Source organism: Gigantopelta aegis, chromosome 5 (genome assembly GCF_016097555.1).
Source record: "Gigantopelta aegis isolate Gae_Host chromosome 5, Gae_host_genome, whole genome shotgun sequence".
Classification (NCBI taxonomy): domain Eukaryota; kingdom Metazoa; phylum Mollusca; class Gastropoda; order Neomphalida; family Peltospiridae; genus Gigantopelta; species Gigantopelta aegis.
The window spans coordinates 10,975,999-10,993,250 of record NC_054703.1 but is presented as its reverse complement, the minus strand read 5'-3'; the positions used below and the strand labels follow the sequence as shown (position 1 = coordinate 10,993,250).

Genomic DNA, 17,252 nt, shown 5'->3' with positions numbered 1-17,252 from the left:
GTTATACTCGGCCTCCATCTCTGTCAGTTATACTCGGCCTCCATCTCTGTCAGTTATACTCTGCTACCATCTCTATCAGCTATACTCGGCCTCCATCTCTATCAGTTATACTCGGCCTCCATCTCTATCAGTTATACTCGGCCTCCATCTCTGTCAGTTATATTCGGCCTCCATCTCTATCAGTTATACTCGGCCTCCATCTCAATCAGTTATACTTGGCCTCCATCTCTATCAGTTATATTCGCCCTCCATCTCTATCAGTTATATTCGGACTCCATCTCTATCAGTTATACTCGGCGTCTATCGGTCAAGTCTGCTAGGTACTAGGTTCGCATTCTGGTACCGGCTCCCACCCAGAGTAAGGTTCATTGACTCATTGTATATGTGGGAAGCCTCTAACCATTAACCCACTATCCTGGATAGACAACTCAGATAGCTGAGGTGTGTGCTAAGGACTCCATGCTAGAACTCTAATTGGATATTAACACGAAAATGTTGAAATGCATTTAATAGAATAGAATGATCATAGAGCTTGGTGCTCGGTTTCCACGCTGTGCTGATGCATAGCTTCTGTACTCTCACTTCAGTGGACTTGGTTTGACTTTGGCGTTTTCCTACAGAATGATGACGAGTACCAGAGATGTTTAACAATAACAGGCCTCGTCAATAAAGGTGAGCTATCGATTTCCCTTCCCATCACTCTTCGGAGATTAGTTCAAAGACGGCAATTTTGTTTCGCTCGATTTATCTTCTCATTACGTGAATTTATATGGTATTGTGACGAAACCTCATTAGTACCTCTTTACAAACCTACATCTGTTTTATAATATTTTATTATTACACATGATAAGTTACATTTTGTCGTTTAATGTTTAGGTGTATATTTCCAGCAGAATTGCTGCTATAATTGATATTAATGTTATTATTATATGTGCTATAGTTGGTAAGTTATAGCGCATAATAGAGTTTATGAAAGAAAGAACAAAATGTTTTATTTAACGACGCACTCAACACATTTTATTTTCGGTTATATGGCGTCAGACCACATAGATTTTGAGAGGAAACCCGCTGTCGCCACTACATGGGCTACTCTTTCCGATTAGCAGCAAGGCATCTTTTGTTTGCGCTTCCCACAGGCAGGATAGCACAAACCATGGCCTTTGTTGAACCAGTTATGGATCACTGGTCGGTGCAAGTGGTTTACACATACCCATTGAGCCTTGCGGAGCACTCACTCAGGGTTTGGAGTCGGTATCTGGATTAAAAATTCCATGCCTCGACTGGGATCCGAGCCCAGTACCTACCAGCCTGTAGACCGATGGCCTAACCACGACGCCACCGAGGCCGGTCTATGTCTAGATCAAGTTCAAGTGTACTAGAATTTACGGAAAGGGTCATAACTCTATCAAAAATGATTTGTTGCCCATGCATTTAAGAGAACATTATCAGGACGCTGTAGGGGACTTGTATTGTTTTAGACGTACTCGAAGAATGCTTGTTAACTATATGCTCATCTGATTATGGTTGATGGATAAACCTATTTGTTTTGTTTTTTATTAACTCGGGAATAAATCATTTTGAAAAATATTCTTCTTTCATTATCATTGTTTCTTCCAGGTGCTCATTTTAATAAAAAAAATAATTCTGAAGCCAGCCAGGTAAACGGGTGGATTTTGGGGAAAATGAGGGTCCATCCCAACAACCGCTTTGTTTTTCTTTTAGTAGCAAAGAATCTTGTATGTGCATTGTCCTATAAACAGGAGAGCACATACCACAGCTTTTAATATACCGGTCGTGTGGAGTGGGAGACTCATAATGGATCCACTGACCCATGTCCCGCCCAGGCAACTAATTGTTATGGTAGCACTATATCAGTACCTTCTAAGCTGTTTTAAAGTTCAAAGTGAACCGAACACTGTACATATATAGTTTTGCACCACAAGAGTGAAATGGTACATAATGCAACTAACGCCACACATCTGTAATCAGGATGTATTGGTTCATTATAATCTCAAACAAAACAAACATCAGTACTGCTTACTATTTGAGGATAAAAATATACAGAAAAGACAGAGCTTGTGTAGAGTTATAGCGAAAGGTGAAATTTCTTATGTTATTCAAGTCTTCGTTTGTGTTTCATTTGTTCATTTACTGGGCCTGGTTTAGTACTTCTTTCCATACTTTTATTTCGAAAAAATATCCATTCTAGGCTGGTGTCAGACAGGTGCCCAGCGAAACAAAAAACTGTGAAACCGATCACATGCTTTGTGCAATACAACTTACAAGGGCAAATAAATAAATACATGAAATAATTTTTAAAAAGAAGAAATAAAAATAAAATAATAATAAAAATAATAAACCTTATATAATTGAATAATTGAACCGTAACTGGATACTAGTACAAAACTAAAGTTAAAATGAACTAAAACGAATGAAGGAATTAAGCATAATCCGCATTTCATGGTACTTAAATAGTCCGAACAACGGTTCGGAATAGCCTTCTCGTGACCGTTTGGTTTTTGTTGACACGATTGTTGTTGGGTAAGTTTATTCAGTTTATTCAGCAATATTCTTTGTTTTTCTTTTATAACTTTAATTTCAATTCTCCGCTGTTCTTGCGGTTCACGTAAATCGCGCAGTAACTCGTATATATTGTCTATTTTTACCGAGAAACGGATTTATTATCAGTTGACCTTGTTACAAGTCATTGATGTCTAATACCCGAAATAGAACACGGGATCGGACTCTCATTGTCGTGACATCCCGGTTCGTTTAGTGAAATTCGGTCATTTGCGATTATATTTCGTTGCCCATATAATGCTTTCAAAATGATACTTTTTAAAATCTCTTGAACAAAATATAATATAAATATCTACGAGTTTCATAATATATAGCCATCTAGCTGTAATGTTGTTGTTTTGTCAGCGCGACCAACTTGCCGGAATTTTCATCACGTACTCGGAATTCCGGAATTGATGCCAAATATCCCGATTTTTTTTCAGATTCACTCGAATTGTTTTTTTTTAAGCAACTAATTGTTATTACATTCTACATTCTTATAATTAAATATCTGTATCACTCATTTCAACCGTAGCTCCGTTTTGTCTAGTTTTGTGTCATTATCAAGGCCGCGGGAATGTCTATTGTCAACAGCCGACCAATGACAATGCCGAGTAAACTGAAGCCATATATGAACATTTTCTTTCTTATTTTTTATACTAGAATAGTTTATGTATTCATTTGAAAGATATTTTAAATATCATAGACATATGTTCCTGCGGGAGCATGCATCGGTTTTATGGCGATGTATGCAGTTTTGTCATCGTGGATGAAAGCATGAGTATATAACATAATGCTACGATCGTACACACACACACAAAAAAAAAAAAAAAAAAAAAAAACCCAACCCGTACCGACAATTGTCTTCTTTCGATTGGCTTTCACATGCAACATTTGACTAAATAATATTTGGCTACCACTAATCTATTATATGACGCATCCATGACATTAATACACCTACCGATATTATTTTATTCAAGTAAGTTAAATAATAACGCGATTTTGTTTTCTGTACACTGGCTCCCCAAAAGTGTTACTGTAATAGTATTGTGAGCGTAATACAAAACGGCAGCCAGTCTTAATGTGGGTTGCAGACGTTTCGTTCCCGAATCAGTTCGGCACAAATCAGTTCGACACCTTTACATGCATATTGTGAAATAGTGCATATGTGGCAATGTACCTACGTAAAAGTAGCATTAGTCCCAAGTTTGTTTGTCACTTTATTGCTATAGGTGGGAGTCATAAACGTTAATATAATATTTGTTAATAAAGTGGGCTTTTTTGTGTGAACTTGTTGATGATTTTTGCTGTAGGTGGGGGACGGGGGGGGGGGGGGGGGCTGTGTCTTTTTATGAGGATGTTCCAATTCACATATAAATAATAATATACTCATTTGTATTATCATTTTGGAAATATTTTTCGCACTGTTTAAAATTACTTTTATGAAAATGACGTTTTCGCGCACTTTAAATTGTTGTTTTCAAAAGGGCTCTCGCGCGCATAAAATATCAGAAAATTCCGGAAACATATTTCCATTAGGTTGGACGCCCTGTTTTGGGTTTTTGTGTGTGTGTGTGGGTGGGGGGGGGGGGGGGGGGGGGTTGATATAAAATAATAAATCATTCACATGATTAAATGTTTTTTATATATAGTTAAAAAGATTGTGTGTGTTACTTTTGTTTCAAATTATTGTCTCTCAACCACTGGGCGAGATAAATATCAGTCTCGGTGGTTAAGTCATTGAACTTAAAACTGGTAGATCTGGGTTCGTATCCCGGTACCAGCTCCCATCCAGTGAGAGTTAAAGACTTAGACCTATTGCGTAGCTGTAAGGCAACTATACAATGTTGCTCTCGGTAACCATTAACAACTGATCATTACCCCACTGCTATGGATAGACAATTCCGATAGCTATATTGTGTGCCCAGGACAGCGTGCTAGAACAGTAAGAAGGGGGGGGGGGGGTGTTAAATAATACTGGATACGGTGATTATTAGACAAGTGCTTATAAATTATACATTTTAAAGAAACGGAGATTAGCACACACTTCTCGAATAAATCTACCTCTTAAATGGATTGTAACATCTGTGATAGATATGTGATAAATGACATTTCATCGTTGTCAAAAACGCGTTTGACAAGCGTAGGCCAATTTACATATTTTTCACAATCTTTAACCATTTCTAGACAAACTTCCTTCAAAATACAATTGTCACAAGCCTTTGTCTTGAAAAAAATAAATAGAGGAACAATAAAAAAACAAAAAGAAAACATTACCCATTAAAACTCCATCAATCTATATGGAACAAAAACGTTTGGCCGTGAATTGATTTGAGACGTTAGTTAAAACAGATTTCAAGATCTACAGAGCTAAAATAAGTTAGTTTCTTGTTTTATTGTAAAGCTAAATAATGCACAAAGAAAATTAAATGAATTATTGTGTAGAACACAATTTACGTGTGTTTTTTTGCAAAATAATCCGAGTGAAGTGAAGTGAAGATTTTTTATATTATTATTCATTCCAGGTACTTAAATATAAAGGAGGAATAACTAATCGTTGTCCGCATATCGTCATAGTTAAATAGTCCGAGGCACAGGTCAGAATGCCTTTCTCGGAACTTTTCCTTTATCATAACCTGATTGTTGTTTGATATGTTTATTCAGTATAGTAGTGTAAATTTCTTCGTTTTCCATTTACAAATTAATTACAATTCTCCACTATGTTTTGAGGTTCATGTAAATCACTCTGTGATTTGTATGCATTGCGTAATGTTGCCTGCAAATAAATTTATTATCGGCAGATGAGATTACAATCTTTAATATCTGATAGTTAAAATAGAACACGGGATCAGACTGTTTTTGTTGTAACACCCCGGTTTCCTTTGTCAAATTCTGTCAATTGCGATTGTTTTCCGTTGCCATTTATAAAGTTTTCTGCATGATACGTTTTAATAAAATATGCGTATTTCACATTACTAACAAACATCTAGAACTAAATATAATTAAAATCATAAATATACACAATTTTCATTATATCGTTACGTGTTTTATTTTATTATTTTGTTTAAACAAAGAAGGAAAAGAAAGGATAAAAATAAAAATATGCAAATTATAAGTGTTTTGAATAAGATGTTAGAAATGTTTCCAGTATTGTATATGGGTATCTCAGCTAGACTCGCACAATGGGGGTTCTTTATCGCTGCCTTTTCAAATGCTTTCTGCGAGATACTTTTTAATAAAATATACATATTTCACACTACAGACAAACATCTCGAAGTACATATAATTTATAGAAAAATTATTATTATATTGACATATACTATTTAAAATTAAATTCAAATATAAAATAGAATATAATAGAATAAATATAAATAAGAAATGCTTTGCTAAGATATTAGACATTGTTAGAAAGAACATGAGTGTGTTATTTCTGCTTTCAGTAATTTGCTGTCAGCATCTGTATCGAGATGGGTTACAGCCTCTGTGGTGTAGTGGTCAGCAGGGATTGTTTTGCTCTGTATCGAGATGGGTTACAGCCTCTGTGGTGTAGTGGTTAACAGGGATCGTTTTGTTCTGTATCGAGATGGGTTACAGCCTCCGTGGTGTAGTGGTCAACAGGGATTGTTTTGTTCTGTATCGAGATGGGTTACAGCCTCCGTGGTGTAGTGGTTAACAGGGATTGTTTTGTTCTGTATCGAGATGGGTTACAGCCTCTGTGGTGTGATGGGTTACAGCCTCCGTGGTGTAGTGGTTAACAGGGACTGTTTTGTTCATTATCGAGATGGGTTACAGCCTCCGTGGTGTAGTGATCAACAGGGATTGTTTTGTTCTGTATCAAGATGGGTTACATCCTCTGTGGTGTGATGGTTAACAGGGAGTGTTTTGTTTTGTATCGAGATGGGTTACAGTCTCCGTGGTGTAGTGGTCAACAGGGATTGTTTTCTTCTGTATCGAGGTGGGTTACAGAATCCGTGGTGTAGTGGTTAACAGGGATTGTTTTGTTCTGTATCGAGATGGGTTACAGCCTCTGTGGTGTAGTGGTCAACAGGGATTGTTTTGTTCTGTATGGAGATGGGTTACAGCCTCCGTGGTGTAGTGGTTAACACGGATTGTTTTGTTCATTATCGAGATGGGTTAGTGCCTCCGTGGTGTAGTGGTCAACAGGGATTGGTTTGTTCTGTATCGAGATGGGTTACAGCCTCCGTGGTGTGATGGGTTACATCCTCTGTGGTGTAGTGGTCAACAGGGATTGTTTTGTTCTGTATCGATATGGGTTACAGTATCCGTGGTGTAGTCAACAGGGATTGTTTTGTTCTGTATCGAGATGGGTTACAGCCTCCGTGATGTAGTGGTCGACAGGGATTGTTTTGTTTTGTATCGAGATGGGTTACAGCCTCCGTGATGTAGTGGTCAACAGGGATTGTTTTGTTATGTACCGAGATGGGTTACAGCCTACGTGGTGTAGTGGTTAACGGGGATTGTTGTGTTCGTTATCAGGATGGGTTAGTGCCTCCGTGGTGTAGTCGTTAACAGTGATTACTTTGTTAATTATCGAGATGGGTTACAGCCTCCGTGGTGTAGTGGTCAACAGGGATTGTTTTGTTCTGTATCGATATGGGTTACGGCCTCCGTGGTGTAGTGGTTAACAGGGATAGTTTTGTTCTGTATCGAGTTGGGTTACAGCCTCCGTGGTGTAGTGGTCAACAGGGATTGTTTTGTTCTGTATAGAGATGGGTTACGGCCTCCGTGTGTAGTCGTTAACAGGGATTGTTTTGTTCTGTATCGATATGAGTTACAGCTTCCGTGGTGTAGTGGTTAACAGGGATTGTTTTGTTCTGTATCGATATGAGTTACAGCCTCCGTGGTGTGATGGGTTACAGCCTCCGTGTGTAGTGATTAACAGGGATTGTTTTGTTCTGTATCGAGATGGGTTACAGCCTCTGTGGTGTGATGGGTTACAGCCTCCGTGGTGTAGTGGTTAACAGGGACTGTTTTGTTCATTATCGAGATGGGTTACAGCCTCCGTGGTGTAGTGATCGACAGGGATTGTTTTGTTCTGTATCAAGATGGGTTACATCCTCTGTGGTGTGATGGTTAACAGGGAGTATTTTGTTTTGTATCGAGATGGGTTACAGTCTCCGTGGTGTAGTGGTCAACAGGGATTGTTTTGTTCTGTATCGAGGTGGGTTACAGAATCCGTGGTGTAGTGGTTAACAGGGATTGTTTTGTTCTGTATCGAGATGGGTTACAGCCTCTGTGGTGTAGTGGTCAACAGGGATTGTTTTGTTCTGTATGGAGATGGGTTACAGCCTCCGTGGTGTAGTGGTTAACACGGATTGTTTTGTTCATTATCGAGATGGGTTAGTGCCTCCGTGGTGTAGTGGTCAACAGGGATTGGTTTGTTCTGTATCGAGATGGGTTACAGCCTCCGTGGTGTGATGGGTTACATCCACTGTGGTGTAGTGGTCAACAGGGATTGTTTTGTTCTGTATCGATATGGGTTACAGCCTTCGTGATGTAGTGGTCAACAGGGATTGTTTTGTTCTGTATCGAGATGAGTTACAGCCTCCGTGATGTAGTGGTCAACAGGGATTGTTTTGTTATGTACCGAGATGGGTTACAGCATACGTGGTGTAGTGGTTAACGGGGATTGTTTTGTTCGTTATCAGGATGGGTTAGTGCCTCCGTGGTGTAGTCGTTAACAGTGATTACTTTGTTAATTATCGAGATGGGTTACAGCCTCCGTGGTGTAGTGGTCAACAGGGATTGTTTTGTTCTGTATCGATATGGGTTACGGCCTCCGTGGTGTAGTGGTCAACAGGGATTGTTTTGTTCTGTATAGAGATGGGTTACGGCCTCCGTGTGTAGTCGTTAACAGGGATTGTTTTGTTCTGTATCGAGATGAGTTACAGCTTCCGTGGTGTAGTGGTTAACAGGGATTGTTTTGTTCTGTATCGATATGAGTTACAGCCTCCGTGGTGTGATGGGTTACAGCCTCCGTGTGTAGTGATTAACAGGGATTGTTTTGTTCTGTATCGAGATGGGTTACAGCCTCTGTGGTGTGATGGGTTACAGCCTCCGTGGTGTAGTGGTTAACAGGGACTGTTTTGTTCATTATCGAGATGGGTTACAGCCTCCGTGGTGTAGTGATCAACAGGGATTGTTTTGTTCTGTATCGAGATGGGTTACAGTCTCCGTGGTGTAGTGGTCAACAGGGATTGTTTTGTTCTGTATCGAGGTGGGTTACAAAATCCGTGGTGTAGTGGTTAACTGGGATTGTTTTGTTCTGTATCGAGATGGGTTACAGCCTCTGTGGTGTAGTGGTCAACAGGGATTGTTTTGTTCTGTATGGAGATGGGTTACAGCCTCCGTGGTATAGTGGTTAACAGGGATTGTTTTGTTCATTATCGAGATGGGTTAGTGCCTCCGTGGTGTAGTGGTAAACAGGGATCGTTTTGTTCTGTATCGAGATGGGTTACAACCTCCGTGGTGTAGTGGTTACCAGGGATTGTTTTGTTCTGTATCGATATAAGTTACAGCCTCTGTGGTGTAGTGGTCAACAGGGATTGGTTTGTTCTGTATCGAGATGGGTTACAGCCTCCATGGTGTGATGAGTTACATCCTCTGTGGTGTAGTGGTCAACAGGGATTGTTTTGTTCTGTATCGATATGGGTTACAGTATCCGTGGTGTAGTCAACAGGGATTGTTTTGTTCTGTATCGAGATGGGTTACAGCCTCCGTGATGTAGTGGTCAACAGGGATTGTTTTGTTCTGTATCGAGATGGGTTACAGCCTACGTGGTGTAGTGGTTAACGGGGATTGTTTTGTTCGTTATCAGGATGGGTTAGTGCCTCCGTGGTGTAGTCGTTAACAGTGATTGCTTTGTTAATTATCGAGATGGGTTACAGCCTCCGTGGTGTAGTGGTCAACAGGGATTGTTTTGTTCTGTATCGAGATGGGTTACAGCCTCTGTGGTGTAGTCAACAGGGATTGTTTTGTTCTGTATTGATATGGGTTACGGCCTCCGTGGTGTAGTGGTTAACAGGGATAGTTTTGTTCTGTATCGAGATGGGTTACAGCCTCCGTGGTGTAGTGGTCAACAGGGATTGTTTTGTTCTGTATCGATATGGGTTACAGCCTCCGTGGTGTAGTGTTCAACAGGGATCGATTTGGTGTGTATCGTGATGGGTTACAGCCTCCGTGGTGTAGTGGTTAACAGGGATTGTTTTGTTCTGTATCGAGATGGGTTACAGCCTCCATGGTGTATTTGGTGACAGGGATCGTTTTGTTCTGTATATGGTTACGATTCGCTACGTATATAACTATTTCACAGATCGCCATACAAATTTAAAAGATTAATCAGTAGTTGCTAATTTGTTTTCAGTTGACTAGAAATGTCACTAATTGACATTTAAAAAAAAGAAGTTCCCTTGTTAAGCTTTCGCACGTAAGGATTGTAAGTGCGCATCTAAGGGAATGGGGGTACAGGGCCCCGCACCCACCGCCTAACGTTTGCGACAGATATATATATATATATATATATATATATATATATATATATATATATATATATATATATATATATATATTATTATTATTATTATTATTATTATTATTATTATTATTATTATTTATTTATTTATTTTTTGCCTTGGATAAAATCCGTTCGGGAACATTTGTGTATCTCTCCCCCCCCCCCCCCCCCCCCCCCCCCCCCCCCCCCCCCCCCCCCCCCCCCCCTCCCCAATTGATTTTCTGGATTCACCACTCTGTTAGGTTCGCATTCCGTTGCAGGTTTGTTGACTCACTGGATAGGTGTAAGGCCACTACTCCGACATTTCTCTAACCATTCATTGACCTTGGACAAACAACTCAGATAAAATTATAATTGGATATAATCCCCCAGCCCCTACTACTCGTGGGTCACAATACATGTTGTTTTTGTTTGTCCTCTACATAAATAAGATATGATTTTAAACACACACACACACACACACACCCCCCCCCCCCCCCCCCCATCTCCCACTAGAGGCTGACACCTTCTTAATACAGTCTTTGATCCAAACCCCACTCCGGTCCTTAACGATATGCCCGACGCAATATAACCGTAAATAAAATGTGTTGAGTGTGTCGTTAATTAAAACATCTCCTTCCTTTCCAATCCCACTCCAGTTATTGTTCCCACGGGGCTGCATAATTGTGAATTGATTTGAGACGTCGGTTTCTCGAGGTATAAACAAAGAAATGTTGAAATGGACGAGATAGGTGTGAAAGGGGAATGATGATGAGTATCAGATAAGCATTTCAGAAAGTATTGTTCTATCTTCGGGGATTTTTTTTTTTTGGGGGGGGGGGGTTTCTAGTTTAATTCAATTTGAAATGGATAACATGAATTCAAAAGTGCCTTGCAGAGAACCATTAAAGGGGTATTCCTGAGTTTGCTGCAGTTTTTAAGATGTTATCAACTAACAGAGACTTTTTAACGATTGTAATTACATATAAAATAAATTTTCTGCATAAAATATTAGTGGCTGTATATTAAAAATGTTTCTGATCATTCTAATATATGTACTAGGTTAAATTTCGTTTTATTTCCTAAAATATTTTTTGTTCATATACGACATTATTTGAAGACAAAATCCAGTTTGAGCTTCTTACCAATATTAAGACGACCAGAAACACATTGAATGTACAGACACTAATATTCTAAAGAACAAAATATATGTAATATGTAAGTTTAGTCGTAGACATATTTTATTGTCGGTAACATCTTACAATGCAGCAAACTCAGGAATGTCCCTTTAAGTCCAAACAGACATTAAACCTGTCTTCAGGATGTAATAGTTGATTATAAACGCAAACAAAACACGAACATCAATACGTCTTACCATTCAAGAAACAAAAACATTTATAGAACTGACAGAGTGTTTGTTGTGTTAGAACCAACGATAAAATTTCTGGGCATGTTGTTGAAGTCTTAGTTTCTGTTTTATGGATCAAGTTACTGGATCTGTTTCACTACTTCTCTTGACAATGTTCATTTCAGACTGGTGTCCGAGAGGCTTCTAACGAAACAAGACATTGTGAAACCAATCAGAACTACGAGGTCCTCTGTCGAAAAAAGCAGCATGTCAAACAGTGTTGATAGATGTGTCGAACGCAAGTCCTCGTCAAAACATTGTGAAATCAACCCTGATCATTCTTGTGAAAAACCTTTTCAATGTGGAATGTGCTTAAAGTGTTTCTCTTACAAGTGTCGCATTAAGCAGCATTTGAGGATCCACGCTGGTGAAAAACCATATCAGTGTGAGGTGTGTAGACTGTATTTTCATCACAAGCATTCCTTGGCACGGCATATGTTCATTCACACAGGAGTGAAGACTTTCAAATGTGAGGTGTGTGCAAAATGTTTCTCGTTCAGTTCCACCTTGAAAGAGCATCTGCTCATTCATACTGGAGTTAGGCCTTTCAAATGTGAGGTCTGTTCAAAACGTTTCATTAACAGTTCTGGTTTAAAACATCATATGCTGGTTCACACTGGTGTTAAGCCTTTTACATGTGAGGTGTGTGCAAAATGCTTCTCACAAAAGTCTTCCCTGAAAAGACATTTGGTGATCCACACTGGTGTTAAATCTTTTAATTGTGAGTTATGTGCAAAATGTTTCTCACAAAATTCTTACTTGAAACAGCATATGTCGATTCACACTGGTGTTAAACTCTTGAAATGTGACGTTTGTGCAAAAATTATTTCTCGCAGTTCAATGTTGAAAAGACATATGCTCATTCACACTGGAGTTAAGTCTTTCAGATGTGAGGTCTGTGCGAAACGTTTCTCACTCGGATCCACATTGAAAAGACATATGCTCATTCACACTGGAGTTAAGTCTTTCAGATGTGAGGTCTGTGCGAAATGTTTGTATGACAGTTCTAGTTTGAAGCAGCATATGCTTGTTCACACTGGTCTTAAGTCTTTTAATTGTGAGGTGTGTACAAAATGTTTCTCACAAAATTCTCATTTGAAAACACATATGTTGATTCACACTGGCGTTAAGACTTTTACGTGTGAGGTCTGTGCAAAACGTTTCTCTCAGAGATCCTTGTTGAAAGGACATATGCTAGTTCACACTGGTGTGAAGCCCTTTAGTTGTGACGTGTGTGGAAAACGTTTCTCACAGAAGCTGCAGATGAAAAATCATATGTTGGTTCACACTGGTGTCAAGTCTTTCAATTGTGAGGTGTGTGGGAAATGTTTCTCACAGAAGTCGTACTTGAAACAACATATGCTAGTTCACACTGGTATCAAGTGTTTTAGTTGTGACGTGTGTGAAAAATCCTTTTCACGGAATTCGAACTTGAAACATCATATGCTGAATCACACTGGTGCCAAGTCCTTCAAATGTGAGGTTTGTTAAAAATCGTTCTCACAAAACTCGTTCTCCAAACGGCATATATTGATACACACTGGTGTTAAACATTTCAACAGTCCTAAAGAAAACAAACATTGAGGGCAGTGTTTACGTATTCCTATAACTTAGATTGTGTGGAGCCATTTAAAATATTTATTTATCATAATGATACGATATAAATTTAAATTCTAAGGGAAACTAGAAGTTACTCGTTTCGAACTAGACATAGCAGAGTGTTGGAAGTGAGAGTTGTAGCTCCCCTTCAGTGACGAAGTCCGTAAATAAACAATTCTAAAACAGGACAAGTCTTAGTTTGATGATGGTGGTATTTTTTGTTGGGTTACTTCTTCTTCTGTTGGGTCACTTGTTCTGACTAAAAGTTAAGTTCTTACTTTAAATATTCTGATGGAACCAAATAAGGGAACACACAAAATGTAACAGCAAATATGAACTGCAGGCAAACTCCTTCATCCACTGTTACTGTCAGTTTCAAGGCGTCAAAATTAGTCCCACGTTGGATCTCCGATATAAGGCCCCTACCAGTGCAACTGAAGGGAACTATATATTTTGTCTCCGTCTTTCTGTTTGTCCCACATATATTTAAATAAACTTTTTCTCACTATGTCTCAAGATATGGAGCTGAACTGTTTTACACAGCTTTATTGTGTACAGAACCGGCCTCGGTGGCGTCGTTGCAGGCCATCGGTCTACAGGCTGGTAGGTACTGGGTTCGGATCCCAGTCGAGGCATGGGATTTTAATCCAGATACCGACTCCAAACCCGGAGTGAGTGTTCCGCAAGGCTCAATGGGTAGGTGTAAACCACTTGCACCGACCAGTGATCCATAACTGGTTCAACAAAGGCCATGGTTTGTGCTATCCTGCCTGTGGGAAGTGCAAATAAAATATCCCTTGCTGCTAATCGGAAGAGTAGCCCATGTAGTGGCGACAGCGGGTTTCCTCTCCAAATCTGTGTGGTCCTTAACCATATGTCTGACGCCATATAACCGTAAATAAAATGTGTTGAGTGCGTCGTTAAATAAAACATTTCTTTCTTTCTTTTTTATTGTGTACAGTTACATATCACTTGTTGAGGTTCATAACGATTTACCCATTTGTATACACATATCATTTCACTTCAACTTATTTGCATGGCTATTTCCAATTAAGGTTCAAACATGCTGTCCTGGGTAAACACCTCAGTTATCTGGACTGTCTACCCAAGACAGTGCGTTAGTTGTTAATTGTTAGTGAAAGAGAAGAGGGTGTAGTGGTCTTACACCTACCCATTGGCTCGTTAAAACTCACTCTGGGAGGTAGCCGGTACCGGGCTACGAACCCTGTACCTCCCAACCTTATGGTTGACTTTCATGGTAATTTATTCAAGGACCAGACTCAATCACAAATCGAATTTATCCACATAGAGTTGTGGCCCATCAACTAAGACAAAACTTGTCCATTTTATTGATTGATTGATTTCAACTTATTTTCGTGCTTATATCCAATTAAGGTTCACACACGCTGTCCTGGGCACACACCTCAGCTATCTGGGCTGCCTGTCCAGGACAATGGGTTAGTTGTTAGTTTGTTAGTGAGAGAGAAGGGGGTGTAGTGGCCTTACACCTACCCATTGAGCCCTTAAGAACTCGCTCTGGGTTGGAGCCGGTACCGGGCTGCGAACCCTGTACCTACCGGCCTGTAGTCCGATGGCTTAACCACTGTGCCACTGAGGCCGGTACCATTTTGTTTCCAAACCACCGCATAATATGCTGTTGGATTTTTTCCTTCAATTCTATGAATGACCCACTTGACAATGTCAATCAAATATAAGAAGGCGGTCTTAGTCCTACAATATAATTGACCAATCACGTAGCTACAAACATAAAATTAACATAAAGACTACTTACATCTGGCATGTCGATGGAGGGGGGGGGGGGGGGGGGTTGAAAATGGGCAGAATTTTGAAAATATCAATTAGTAAAGAAGTTAATAGATTAAATAAAAAAAAAAAAAAAGGTTACAAGCCAAAAAAAATTAAACAATTGACTGCTCGGCCGAATATTTATATAATTTGGAGCATTTTGGAAGGACGGTCCAAAATTAAATAAGAGAAAGAAGAGAGGATGGGACTATTTAATAATATTAAAAAGAGAAGTAATTTCGACATAAAATTTTGAACGCAGATCTAAAAGTTTTAAGTCCGATCGATATGTCCAAGCGAGTGGCCTCGTTAAGACCGTTTGGGTGCACAGCTTAAAGGGACGAGATGGGTTGCATCCTGTCAAGAAAACCCCTAGATTGAATGTCGATAGACGTTGAAGGTGTAGTGCTGTGCTGAAATACAGATCTTGAGAAGCCGGATCCGTCTGAACGAGAGAGAGTATCAGACTAGGGTATAGTCCAGTCGTCATGGATTGGTATAGTGGTGCGGAAGGGCCCGACTCCGGAGGATACGAGATGGTATCACTATAAAGCAAGGTAAAGTCTAGAAAAAGAGTAGTAGGGGCCGACCCCGCTTCCTGTTTCTTCTTAGAGTGGGGCGGTCAATCTTCCAGTGCTGCTAGGACAGGCTCGGACATGTAGAGACTAAACGCGAACAACCGTGGCGTTCTGCAGAATGGCCGTCATACGAGTCACGAAAAAAAAACAAGTCGACAGTCAGACGGAGAAATGACGTGGAGGCAAGCAATCTCGCTAAAAAAGAATCCAACCTGGTGGTGCAGGCTGTCGAAACGAGAAGCGTTCCAGCGTTCAATCAGTTCCAATGGCCGCATACATCCCAGTAGAAAACTTCATTTCGCTGACAAAAACAACGAAATGAAGGACCCCCAAATCGAGCACACGAAAGCACGTGCATTGTGCACAAGCGAAACAAACACGTCTTACCGCGTGGAGCTCCAGACTGGGAATGCTTTTTGCAGACACTGATTACGAGTTATTACTGTTTATACTTCAAAGAAACAAACTGTATGGACGATATGATCCTACATACCAAATTACGGTTCATGTGATTACAAGTACATTCTTTTATTTGCCTTTGTATTATCTTCAGAGACCAGGATAATTAATCCTTAATTACGCATGTCGCCATCTCCAAATTCCTGGTCAGTCACACATGAACGCATGTTGCCAAGCATGTAGCCTCTGTTTTGACAGGGCGACTTTGATGTCGCTCCAGACACACGACCAGGGCGAAGTCGGCGAGATCAAGGCGAAGTTTAGGCTCACGTGAGCCCTGTATATATATATATATATATATATATATATATATATATATATATATATATATATATGAAACTTCTCTAAACCGGACCCTCAGTAAACCGGAATTCCCTTAACACCGAACTTGTTTCACAGGCCCGCGTTTTACGCAGCTTTAACCACTGAAATAAACCCCTAAAAACCGGAAACCCCTCTATTCTGAATATCGAACGAATTTCCGGGTCCCGTTTTGTTTATTCAATACAAATTTTACCTCTGAAGACCGAACAATTAAAAACTCTGAAGGAGCGTCGCCTGTCTCGACCGTACCAATTAGTTGTCTGAACTGAACTTAACTGAACTGAACTGAACTGAACATTTATTTCTCTCAGGCCGTAATCCACGGCATATGAGGAACAATATATAATACAACAATTCACACTTTTTAACAAGATGACAGAGTAAAACTATTCACATAAGTATATCTACATAAAACGAACATAGGAATATAATTATAAATAATTGGTTTGGGTTTGCATACACAATAATAATACAATAAAGCTATGAGCCAGAGGGCTTGAAAGTATTCATAATATGTTTACAAAATATTGCAAGTTTTCGGAGGACACCAGTTTTTTTACAATTAAATAATTCGTGAAATTTATATGTTTGGTTTGGATCGATAATATTTCGGTATATATTGAAGTCTGAATTGGTTAAAATATGGGCATGTAAAAATATAATGGAATTCATCTCCGATGTCGTTAGTGTTGCATAAAAAACACAATCTATCATGTAATGGTTTACGTATCCATCTACTTGTCTCTGTTGGAAGATTGTGGTTTGATACTCTAAAACGTAACAATGGGCACGTATGTTTTTTTTTCTAATAAGTCAAAGTCGCGGTGTTACTAACTATACCAGATGGTATGCCCATGCTCGGTGTAGCGTGTCCGGGACGTTTTTGACCGTTTGTCGAACAATGCTCTAATTAGTCTCTGTTACCTAGATTTCGGTTAAGCCTTGTCATTCAATTAACAGCTTTAAGTTTGTAACGGGAATAATCATGTGCACTGTGTTTATTGGG

The 17,252-nt window shown here is 39.5% G+C and overlaps 1 protein-coding gene across 2 annotated transcripts; it reads left to right on the top strand.

The window, feature by feature from the left end:
• The first annotated feature begins 586 nt into the window (after positions 1–586).
• LOC121373246 (zinc finger protein 234-like) lies at positions 587–13,756 on the top strand. Of its 2 annotated transcripts, none has more exons than XM_041499755.1 (2): positions 587–672; positions 11,606–13,756. In XM_041499755.1, exon 2 carries the CDS (start codon positions 11,688–11,690, stop codon positions 12,969–12,971), a length of 1,284 nt encoding a protein of 427 aa, XP_041355689.1. In that variant the 5' UTR covers positions 587–672; positions 11,606–11,687; the 3' UTR covers positions 12,972–13,756. The 2 variants fall into 2 exon arrangements, with proteins under 2 accessions (XP_041355689.1, XP_041355688.1); XM_041499754.1 differs by lacking the exon at positions 587–672 and adding an exon at positions 2,501–2,541.
• The last annotated feature ends 3,496 nt before the right edge of the window (positions 13,757–17,252 follow it).